This window comes from Augochlora pura, chromosome 11 (assembly GCF_028453695.1).
Source record: "Augochlora pura isolate Apur16 chromosome 11, APUR_v2.2.1, whole genome shotgun sequence".
Classification (NCBI taxonomy): Eukaryota; Metazoa; Arthropoda; class Insecta; order Hymenoptera; family Halictidae; genus Augochlora; species Augochlora pura.
The window spans coordinates 1,380,212-1,392,218 of record NC_135782.1 but is presented as its reverse complement, the minus strand read 5'-3'; the positions used below and the strand labels follow the sequence as shown (position 1 = coordinate 1,392,218).

Here is a 12,007-nt window from a genome sequence, read left to right as displayed (position 1 = left end):
GACATCGAAATTTACACTATATTGTCTACGTTCAAGTGAAAGTTCAGTCATCTTTTACACCGTAGTATTTAGAGAAAGCTTTATCTTCGCTATCTGCTCGGTTATTTTATCTTTTTTTAATCCTGTGGTAAAAAGTTTATTACGGCATCTTTTTACCTGCCCGCGCGGAAAGAGAAGCATAATGGAGTAAGATAGCCTAGGGGCTGATTGTTTCGTTCTGTCTCCCTTGGTCGTCGCCATTTCTCTTTCTAAAGCAACTGCGTGAATCTGGTTGCGCGTTAAAATGGTGGGGGATGAAAGCGCTCCTAGAGGAGAGATACAATAATCGCTCGCGATGAGGAAGTCTTAGTGTTCTGTGTTCGAAGCGGATAGTCCCAATGATTGCCTATCGGTTTACCATCTATCGCCATTAAACAATAAACATCAGTGTTCGTTTATGTTGTATAATAATTTATTTTAATCGTAGCTGACGTTGGAGGTGTAAAAAAAGTCTTTTTATTGTAATTGTTTTTACGTACGCGAGAGATTCTTGACGTACATTAATTCAAAATGGCTACGTCGAAAACTACAAACACGTACAACAGACAAAATTGGGAAGACGCGGTAAGCAATGTGGAACAAACTCGTACACTCGTTCAAATTGGAATTGAAACTACATCGCATTTTATTTTAGGAATTTCCGATATTATGTCAGACTTGCTTAGGCGATAATCCATATATTCGTATGGTGAGTGCATCTCTGTAAGCTATATACAATTATTTACATTTTTATGGAGCACTTGAGTTGTATTAATAATTTCTTTTGCTACTGTTGCAGACAAAGGAAAAGTATGGCAAAGAATGCAAGATATGTATGCGTCCGTTTACAGTATTCAGGTGGTGTCCGGGTGCAAGAATGCGTTTCAAGAAAACTGAAGTTTGTCAAACCTGTAGCCGTCTAAAAAATGTGTGTCAAACATGTTTGCTCGACTTAGAATATGGTTTACCCATTCAAGTGCGCGACGCTGCGCTTAAAATCAAAGATGACCTTCCTAGGTCAGATGTAAACAAAGAATATTATGTACAGAACATAGATAGTGAAATTGGTAAAATAGATGCGACAACACCAGCAGGAGCTGTTGGTAAATCAGCAGCAGCCAGTGACTTGCTTATGAAATTAGCGAGAACAAGTCCGTATTATAAAAGGAATAGACCACATATTTGCTCCTTCTGGGTGAAAGGAGAGTGTAAGAGAGGAGAAGAGTGTCCGTACCGTCATGAAAAGCCTACGGATCCCGATGATCCACTGGCCGATCAAAATATCAAGGATCGTTACTATGGCGTGAATGATCCTGTTGCCGATAAATTAATGCGCAGAGCGGCTGCAATGCCGAAATTAGATCCACCGGAAGACAAATCCATCACGACTCTATACATTGGCAATTTGGGGGATGTTTTAACAGAGAAGCAACTGCGCGATCACTTTTATCAGTACGGTGAAATACGTTCTGTAACGATGGTTCCTCGTCAGCAGTGTGCCTTTATTCAATACACGCAAAGGAGTGCTGCTGAAGCAGCAGCAGAAAGGACATTCAACAAATTAATATTGGGAGGCAGGAGATTAACTATCAAATGGGGACGTTCTCAAGGAAGGCAAACAGTATCAGCGGCAGAAGCAACCAGAGAAATTCTGGAGCCTGTACCGGGTTTACCCGGTGCTTTACCACCACCACCAGAAAGCATGGGAAACAATTTCTTCAATCTGCAAACTACCCCTGGAATGATACCACCGATGATGATACCTCCGCCGCCGGTTGCTCCACAATTCATGTTCCCACCCCAGATGACTGCTGCTGCTGCAACACCAATCTTCCCTCCAGGCACAACTCCCATACATTATCCAAGTCAGGACCCGTCGAGAATGGGTGCATCTCAAGGCATAGGAAAGCCTTGGCCAGAAGAATAACAGTAACAGTGTCTAATCTTTTAATAATCAAGACTATATCAGAGAATGCCTGTAAAAAAATAAATATATGCCTGACTTTCTTTATGCTACATGCGCTGTGTTCAAGAATTATTAAAATATGCGCATACGAAAATCAATGTTCCATAATGTCGTGTTTTCCGAGCCCCTATAACGTTACGATTTTATCCTTACCATCTAATGATGCAACTAGTTGCGAGATAGCAGCAAGTTGCTATATGCAATAAGGACAAATTTTACATCTATTAGAGACATTGAGGAATTTGATTAAAGTTTCATTCATAGGCTCAGCTGCTTCGCGCCAGCTGGTCTCGCCTGTCATTGGTCCCTCTATACGCAGAATTCTGAGACTACGTTCAGGGATCAACTCGTGGACGCATGTGTACTGTAAATTGATTAATAAAAGAAGATACCGACGTTTCCCCTCTATAAAAGTCTTCCGTGTGACGACTCCGATGGAAGCGCCATCTGATGTAGAAAAACGTTCTTAAGAGCCTAGCGCGTATTAGCGGTTACCTGAGAGTGTCATCGTTGCATTTTAATACGTGTCCACTGATGTCTGTCCGTCCGGTGTTTCTGCTACGTTAGCCGTATTCTGTGAATCTATGGGATGTTTTTATTGTCAGATATCATTGAATTTCTATCTGTAATAGCATAAGGCGCCTAGCGCGCCTTCCCGTCACGATGAACATGTGTCGGGCACGATTGTTATTCCACTTTGTGGCGCTTAGCCTACTCCCCTTTGCCCGTCCCGACGAGCACAATCACATTGTAAGTATTTCCAAATGACATATTTTCGAAATGTCAAAGTTCCAAGACCGTTCAGCGCGTTCGATTATCGTACTCGTGGCATGCAACGTGCGTTCTATTTCGTTGGTATTCGTTCGTTCGTTATCTCTGTATGATAGGTCAATATGTAATCACGATTTTGTGAGCCTGATGCACATCATACGTGAAAGAAAATAATGTCAATCTTTTATTAACTCGACATGCTAATCGGAGCAATATATTTTTCAATGCGGTAGCTTGTTTTCATAATGTTTGTGTTTTCAGTACGAGGATAACGATGAAGTAGTCCTATGGATGAGTACAGTTGGACCATATCATAACCGTCAAGAGACTTATTCTTACTATTCCTTACATTTTTGTAAGGGCATGAAGAATGTCATCAACCATTACCATGAAACCTTCTCCGAGGCACTACAAGGCATTGAACTCAAATTTAGTGGCCTTGAGATCGAATTCAAATGTAAACCGATTTACATATTATTAAACAACATTGAATATTTCAACAAATTTCAACCGTGTTATCTGTTTGACGTCTTTTACAGCCGATGTTGTTAAAACTGAGTACTGTCAGATAAAATTAAACGAGGAGAGCGAAAAAGCATTCATATATGCAGTCAAGAATCAGTATTGGTATAAGATGTACATGGATGACTTACCAATCTGGGGTAAATCGTGTTGCTTTCTCCATTTGAATTTATCGTTCTTCTGTTGTACTAATTGATCCTTTTGTGACATCAATTAGGGGTTGTTGGTGATCCAGAAGAAAATAATGGAGAAGTATCTTATCACATTTGGACGCATAAAAAGTTTGATATAGGCTACAATGGAAAGCAAATAGTCGATGTAAATTTAACCAGTGAAAATAAAGTTAAGATAGAACAGGGTGCAGCTATCTCCTTTAGTTATGAAGTGAATTGGAAGAAGAGCAATGTTAAATTTGAAGATAGATTCGATAAGTACTTGGATCCTAATTTCTTCCAGCACAGGGTATGTTTTACCAAAAGTGAAACACTTTTAGCACAAAACTTCCGGTTTAATTAACAGATGTCTTTCTTTTAGATTCATTGGTTCAGTATTTTCAATAGCTTTATGATGGTGATCTTCCTAGTTGGGCTTGTGTCAATGATTTTAATGCGTACATTAAGGAAAGATTATGCTAGATATAGTAGAGACGAAGAGATGGATGATATGGAAAGAGATTTGGGAGACGAGTATGGTTGGAAACAAGTTCATGGGGATGTGTTTAGACCAGCTAGTCACGCCATGCTTTTCTCTGCTTTGATAGGTGCAGGATATCAGGTAATTTGATTGCTAAGTAAATATCTTAGTTCGGATAAGCCCATGGAGTGGCACGCCCTATTTTGTTTCAGGTCACAGTTGTTGTACTTAGCGTTATCATTTTTGCTATTCTTGGAGAGCTTTACACTGAAAGAGGATCAATGCTATCTACAGCAATTTTTGTATACGCTGCTACATCGCCCATAAACGGGTATGCCGGCGGTGGCTTGTACGCCCGCATGGGAGGACGAATTTGGATCAAACAGATGATTCTCAGTGCCTTTATGTTACCTCTTATCGTTTGCGGCACTGCATTCTTTATCAACTTTATCGCCATGTATTATCACGCTAGCCGCGCGATACCATTCGGTTCTATGGTAAGATATCCGAATCTCCGAATTTCTGTTTCAATTGTGTTTAATACTCTTTCGTTCAGGTGGCGGTCACATGCATCTGTATATTCGTTATATTACCCCTAACACTGGTTGGAACCATCTTAGGCCGTAATCTAGCTGGAACACCGGATGCCCCATGTAGGATTAACGCCGTGCCACGACCTATACCAGAAAAGAAATGGTTCATGGAACCGCTAGTTATTATAATGCTTGGCGGTATTTTACCATTCGGATCGATATTCATTGAAATGTATGTACCGTAATTTGCGTACCGAAATTGTTACTTTAATTAATACATTGCGTTTCCTTTCAGGTACTTCATTTTTACCTCATTCTGGGCATATAAAATCTACTATGTCTATGGTTTTATGTTACTAGTATTCGTTATTCTAATGATAGTAACCGTATGTGTTACTATTGTATGTACATACTTCCTGCTAAACGCTGAAGACTATCGATGGTAAGAATCGCTTGATTATTTATTCCCGAAGACCTGCGGAAACAGTCTCATCTCTCAATGTATTCTCTTACAGGCAGTGGACAAGTTTCTTAGCTGCAGCTTCGACTGCTGGTTACGTCTATATTTACTCCTTTTATTATTTCTTCTTCAAGACTAAGTATGTTTCTGCAATCTGAATATCGTAAATTATTGGTTAATTTCTTAAAAGTCCAACTACATCGTGTTTCTCCTTTTCAGAATGTACGGTCTTTTCCAGACAGCATTTTACTTTGGTTACATGGCGTTATTCAGCCTTGCCTTGGGTATAATGTGCGGAACAGTCGGCTATGTCGGTACTAATGCATTTGTACGAAAAATTTATTCTACCGTGAAGATAGACTAAAGCACAATTCTAGTGTTAACGTCTATATCGTGGGATTAAACAAATAAGAGCGTACAGAGTGATGCCTGCTGCTCTTCACAAAGTAGGACTCTTCTTCCCTTGATACTTTGAATAATTTACTATTTAATAATCACGCGCAATCGCGGCTCTTAAAAGAAACTTTTATCAACGATTATTAATATTACATTAAAATTAACAAAGCGAATAAGAAACGTTTTTGTTCGTCAAATCGTCAAGTATTTTTCTGAATCATTGCAATATCTCTCTCTTTCTCGCTCTTTGTTTCTGTTAATTTATTCGTTCAGTACACGCGTTGAAACTCGAGTCCTGCGATGGCTTGCACGCCATCATTAAAAGCAAAAGCTGTTCGCCAATTATTCAGTCATACATATATAAATGTATTGTTCGTCCCATGAGTCACAAATTCGTACTATATAAAACTCAGATTTCAATTATGCAAGTCTAGATTCACTATTTTACTTGAAGCCATCAACTACGTAACATTGCTCAATGCTGCTGGATATTACTTTTGTGCGCATAAATTCGTACATTGAAATGAAAACTAGAAACTGCGCGAACACGGAAACTTGAGCGTTTCGTTCGTGTTGGCACAGCAACGAGATGATCCTTTTTGCAAGCATATTAACATTCCGAAGCGCCGGCGAATGTCAATAATTCATTGCAATTTTGGAAACGTGAACAAACTTGAACGCGGTTTGGAAATAACGGAGGTGAAAGGTCTATATTCAGGAGGCGAAATAATGTTTCAGTTGTTTGAATTAGGACAGTGCCTCTCTCCATTGTGTGACTCTAGACTGGAGACTTTAGTCATATGAAGAACAATGCTCGATCACCGACGATTCAACTAACGTTAATTTAATAGATAAGCTAGGTGTTAGAACGTGTAATAAGAACATGAACATAAAGAAAATTTTTTACCATTGGCTTTGTACTGTATGCCACCGACACGTTCTCATTGTGTGGATTTCTTTCGTTACGAATTGTGAGTGCATCGGTAAAATGTTGCGAGCCTATTAACAAAAAAAAAAAAGTGATAGGACGATCCTTTCAATTGCGATCCTCTTCGTTGCGGATTAAACTATTTAAACACGCGATTAACCGCTGCTAACAAGGTTCATCGATAAGATGAAGGGGATTGGGATTTTGAAATCACGGTGAATGTGCTTGACCCTAACCGGTACAGTCGAATGACGAATATCAGTGAAAACATTCGAATGAATATACGGTTTGTTGTTAGTCGTAGCAGTTCTAAGAAATATAAAATTTCTACATACAATGATCCTCGTATTTTTATATATCCCGATTACGTTTCTTCCAATCTGTCGAATCGTTTTCCTGTAATTTTCTGGTTCTAACATTTTAATCCCTTAAAATATCTCCGTAACAACTCTGCATGTATTTGATTTAGAATTAACTAAGAGACGATTAAAAATCCTTAAAAAATTTAAAAATGGCGCCATTCGGGATAGGCAGTGCCCCCCTGCGGAGAAAAAGTGAAGCTTTTTCAGGGGTTCGTACAGCGCCAATTAGGCTCGTGGCAAAAGGCTCAAACTACTAGCCAAATTACCGACAGTCGATTTTTGCTAACAGTTTGAGCGTTTTGCCACGGGCCTAATTGGCGCTGTACGAACCCCTGATAAAGCTTCACTTTTTCTCCGCAAGAGGCGCTGCCTATCCCAAATGGCGCTATTTTTATATTTTATCTGTTCTCTATATTTACGATAATAAATAAAGTCGTCCTGTATGATAAAAATTCCGTAAATTCTTCTGAATATTTCTGTCTCTCTAAATAGCAGAATTTTTACTATGCCGCAAGGACCGCATGACGTAACAATCATTAATCGAAACAATAAATAGTTTCTTATGGCAAACGCAGAAAATTCCTCCGAGTATCAAAGGCCACTGTTAATTACATTGTAAAAGATTATCATTTCGGTCCGACAATAATGAGCAATCACATCGGTAATTGGCGATCATTAATTGTTTTTCCACGATGAGAAAAAGATATTACTTAATAGCAATTGTCCCATCGATCGTTCGATCCTCTTTTCGACGACCTCTGCAGTCGCTTGTCGGCCAGACAACGTGGCAATCAACGTATTAGGCCAGCGAAACTGGTCGCTGACGTAACATTGAAAAACGAGGATGGGAGGAACGGTGGTCCCCTTTGGCCGTCGGGGTCCCGCGGTCCCAACGGAGGCGACCGCGGACGAGCCGAACCCGAACCCAAGCGACGGCACTAATTTTCATCGGTGAAAGTGGCGGCCCGGCCGGTGAAAGTCCGTGGGGCCACGCGACATAAAGGAGGCTCCGGATAAACTGCATACGCCTCTCGCTAATGCATACGTTCTACGTGCTAATGTATTACGACAGATAGATCGTGCTTTTACCCGGTGATTACGATACGCCGGCTCGCGAGCAGCGCGGAACCAGAATTAGTAATCGAGGGGTCCGAAGGAGCCCCGGCCGCCATTAGCGCAACCTCCGAGACCGTGTGCTGAAACCGAGGGGGGGCAAGGATGCCATTGTTTGCGGTCAATTACAGTGACGCACGCTGTTCAATGCTGTTTCGTTAGAGCTGCTTTTGGACGGCGCGATGAAATGGCACTTTCTATAAACCACGGTTCTCCGTACCGGGAACCGGAATTAGGGGTGCCGCACGGGGTGGATCCTATCCGATATACATACGTGCATACAGCACTTGTCTACGATCTATAATATTCTAAACCTATTAAAAACGACGCGTCTACAGGTCGTATATACTTTTCTAAATTTCAAGTTCACCGGGATCTTCAAGCGTCGACTTCGTTCAAAAATCGAGCGTTCGATATCTTTTTCAAAAATGTCGCCGTTCCCGGTTACCTCGAAATTTCGCGGTCTTTATCCGAGCTTGTACATAATAACAGCGAACGGATCTCCGTTGCCGTGTCTCTCCGGCCGTCGCGGAGTCAGATTAACGGAACGCGAACCAAACATGGATTTTCCATCCGAGCTGCCTCGTCCATAAAATCCTGCCCCCGAAATCCCCTTAATGCCTCGTCCACGGAAACTTCTCACGTCATGCCCCGCATTCAAAATCCAGTCTTTGTTCTCCGTCGCGGCGTAAAGAAGCGAAATGTACAGCGGCGCGCATAACCATAGACTCAAAGTAACTTTTATATCATATTTATACATTTCTGTTGCTTCTAATATAATAATATACGAACACGTAGGCCTATTTCACATATTTCTTTTCTTCAGAACTGTGTGACGAGCGCGGCTTCGCGATCGCAATCGTCTAAAACATTATTCGATATAAAATTGATCGAACCATGATTGGAGAACTCGACATTTACAACTGTTTTGTCAGGTTTGTAAAGTAACACATTATAACATTTCCGAGTCATTAGTGCGTCACACCGATGAAAAACCGTTGTCGTACAAAAAGAGTTCGCCGATTAGGAAAGATTACAATGATAATCAACATTGCAGACACCGTGTATTAAACAGCGATACGTCGCGATGTCGATCGCGATCATCAGAAATCTGTTTGCGTACGTCGGTTGTCTCCGCTGTGTTGCGTCATTGTCGCAGCGATATACACATTAATAATATTAATATATTCGCGTCGATTTAAACTACGCCAAAATCTGCCGGAATCGTTTCTGAAATGTTCCCTCGATTTATCGCTTCTTGATCTCCTAGCGCTTCTTTCTATTTTCGTCGCTAATGAATCATCCATGGCCTGCCGGTCAGCGACGATGTCCATGTCCGAATATGTATTTATGGTTCCGGGCATCGTAATCGTTGCCAGTATCCAGCCGATGACGGAACCGATGTGAACAAACTTTGAACGATGCTCGCAAATCATTCTTTCTCGCCCTTGGCGTCTTATTGATTTACAATCGCAAATAGTTCGCGGACAAGTTGCCTAGCCTCGTGATTGGGACCTTTCCTATCCCGGGCAATGGTTACGACAACCTGTTTTGTTTATTGCTCGCAGAAGAATCGGCGCGAACGATCGAGGATGTTGATCGAAACGACGGAATTATAAGTGCGCGAGAAACTCGGAACGAGCCGACAGAATAGCGGCGAGAAGAAGCTAATCATTGACAAATTAACCATTGAGTGGCTCGTTTTTACTATTGTACAATTTTTTTATTGAGCAGACATTGACGCCCCTTTCGATACTAATTTATGAAAACAAGGAGATTGTGTTATATAATACACAATAATTGAATAATTTAAGTTAACTTTACCATCTATTATGAAATCAATAGCAATGTCCTTGTCGATACATGAAAAACAACGAAACGCGCTCGCTAAAAGATCGCAAAAAGAAAAACGACGCGCTGGTATAGAGAGAGATGAATAGCACCGCCTACATTTCTAGTCCAATGGATGACCTTTCCAATGGTACAAAGTGCGAAACAGAACAATCTTATGGTTCTGTTTACATCGTCGAGCCCTGAATACACGAACGCTTTTTTAACCTTGGATAGTCAGGGACCAAGGACCCGCGAGTTCATCGAGGTTCACGGTATCCTGCAGAAAATGCAGATGATTGACACTCAAAATATCCGGTGGCCGTTTTAAGCGATCCGAATGCCGGGTACGATTCCACGGAAAACAAAGACGAATGCAAAACGAGCAGTGTGACGTCCGTTCCGCGACCAGTGGAAAACTTCGATCAGCATAATTAGTGGATCACGGAATGCGCCGATTGCGCGTTAATTAAACCGGAACCACCGGATTGCATAAGGAACAACCAGTGCCAAATTTTGCAGTCGGATCGTCACGAGGCGTTCACGTGAGTTCCGCCGAGCCGCGCCCCGTCGCACAATCGATGAATTATCGGTTCACGCCAATTTTCAGCATGATTTTAAGACGCAAAGACCGTGTCGTACAGATCGTTGAACTCGCCCCGTTGTCCGCCTATAGCATCGTCGAACGAAAAAATGTACAATAGATTTTTGGAATAAAAACAGAGGAAGCTTTCGGCGAGGATCGCGTATACAAGCGCGTTCGTTGCTTTCGTTTTGACATTAATGGCATATGGATTGACGATGCGTTTGCGTCAACGGATATGCAATACGATTCTGCGATTCAGCGACCGGCGGACGGTACCGATGAAGCAGGAATGACGGGAGCCCGAGGAAAGGAGAATCCAACGGCCGGCGAACGATAATTCATAACGCATTGTGTCCTGATACGGTGCACCGTCGATTTCGATTGTGTCACGTTGACGCAGTCGTTTTCGACGTACAATGTCTTAAAAAATTCACAAACCCTTAGTTATTACTGCTAACTAATAATAATGCTTACTTCATAATTATTAACGGGTGCGAATATGAACATAATGAATGACATATAAATCCGCAGTCTATTGCACCGTAAATACAAACTACGAATTATTGGAAGACGTAAAAATGTTCTTCGTCGTTTATGTAAGACAGAAATTAGACAAAAATGCGTTGTTAATGCAGTGAAAGTAATGCAATAGTATTTCACTTCTCTCTCCTTCGCTGCACTGAATTTGATTTATCTATTCTTGATGCAATCGCGTAAAATTCGCAGTCTGGTAATTATTCAAGCTTTTTTACAGTTCATAACATGTGTATGAGAATTTTTTGTGAATGTTGTCGTTGTTACAAAATAATGTACTCTGGCCTATAAAAAATGAAGAGGACAGGAGCACTTTAGCTCTCAAGACAACATTCTCTGGTGACCACCGTGTTTCCAGTTTTCTTATAGCTACACACCGACCGCACGGAATTCACGCGGAGTAACGATAAAACCTGCACGGACGTATTCATTAGAACCTACTCGAGATGACTGAACAAGAATTTTTTGCGTACACTCCCGTCTAGGATAAGTATACAGTGAACCTAATATACAAGATTAAGCGAGCATCGATTAACAAGCGCGAACAAATAAAATATCATTAACGATTTCATCGAGCACCACAGGTGTAAAAATGTAACGCTTTAAATACGATTAAGCCTCGATCGATAATTTTATCGTTCAATATTATAAATTTATTACCGATGATATTTATTCGATTTTACTATTCTACATTTGATACAGTTACATTAAATCATTTTACGTCGTTATCAGCGTCATGTCGTCGACGAAGAAACGAGGGTCGAGAAAGAGCCAAGCGTGGATTTCATAATGTATCGGACTCAATCGAATGTATATTTAAAACAAACGTGAATTACGATGAGGCGTATCGAATTCGCATTTTCATGATTCCAAAGTATCCGTCCGATCACACGAAATCGGCATAAAGAACGGCTGCCAGAGAGTGGCTCCCCTTCCTCACCCCTCCCGTGTGAATTCCGGCCACAATGTGTTATGCTAATATTACTTCACGCTACTACGTTTTATGCTAATTCGATAGGGATTTAAGAACGCGGCACGGTCGATGTGTCCACGTGCGGTCTTCTATTAAAGCGGGTTAATGCTACCACCATATTAACTACGAATATTGGAATAGACCAAAGGTTAATTACGATCACCAACGTTACACGCGGGAAGGTCGTGCGTATTTGCGGAAACCGTATTCTAAGCCAGACTGCAGAAAAAATAAAAGAGACGAGCACGAGGGAATGATTAATTCAACAATATGAAAATATGTGTGTGAGAGAGAGAGAGAGAGAGAGAGAGAGAGAGAGAGAGAGAGAGACCAAATGTAAAGTTCCTAAGCGGCCTATGGACGTTGTGTTTTCCCGAAGAAC

At 41.2% G+C, this 12,007-nt stretch overlaps 2 protein-coding genes across 2 annotated transcripts; both read left to right on the top strand.

Moving 5' to 3' along the window:
• The first annotated feature begins 37 nt into the window (after positions 1 to 37).
• Positions 38 to 2,034, top strand: LOC144477243 (pre-mRNA-splicing factor RBM22). Its single transcript, XM_078194812.1, has 3 exons — positions 38 to 603; positions 674 to 727; positions 818 to 2,034. The coding sequence occupies exons 1-3, from the start codon at positions 550 to 552 to the stop codon at positions 1,943 to 1,945; spliced, it is 1,236 nt and encodes a 411-aa protein (XP_078050938.1). The 5' UTR covers positions 38 to 549; the 3' UTR covers positions 1,946 to 2,034.
• Positions 2,035 to 2,434: 400 nt separating this feature from the next.
• Tm9sf3 (transmembrane 9 superfamily protein member 3) lies at positions 2,435 to 6,208 on the top strand. Its single transcript, XM_078194368.1, has 10 exons — positions 2,435 to 2,734; positions 3,017 to 3,212; positions 3,295 to 3,417; positions 3,495 to 3,739; positions 3,812 to 4,051; positions 4,123 to 4,407; positions 4,467 to 4,675; positions 4,739 to 4,885; positions 4,959 to 5,042; positions 5,123 to 6,208. The coding sequence occupies exons 1-10, from the start codon at positions 2,648 to 2,650 to the stop codon at positions 5,265 to 5,267; spliced, it is 1,761 nt and encodes a 586-aa protein (XP_078050494.1). The 5' UTR covers positions 2,435 to 2,647; the 3' UTR covers positions 5,268 to 6,208.
• Positions 6,209 to 12,007: the final 5,799 nt, after the last annotated feature.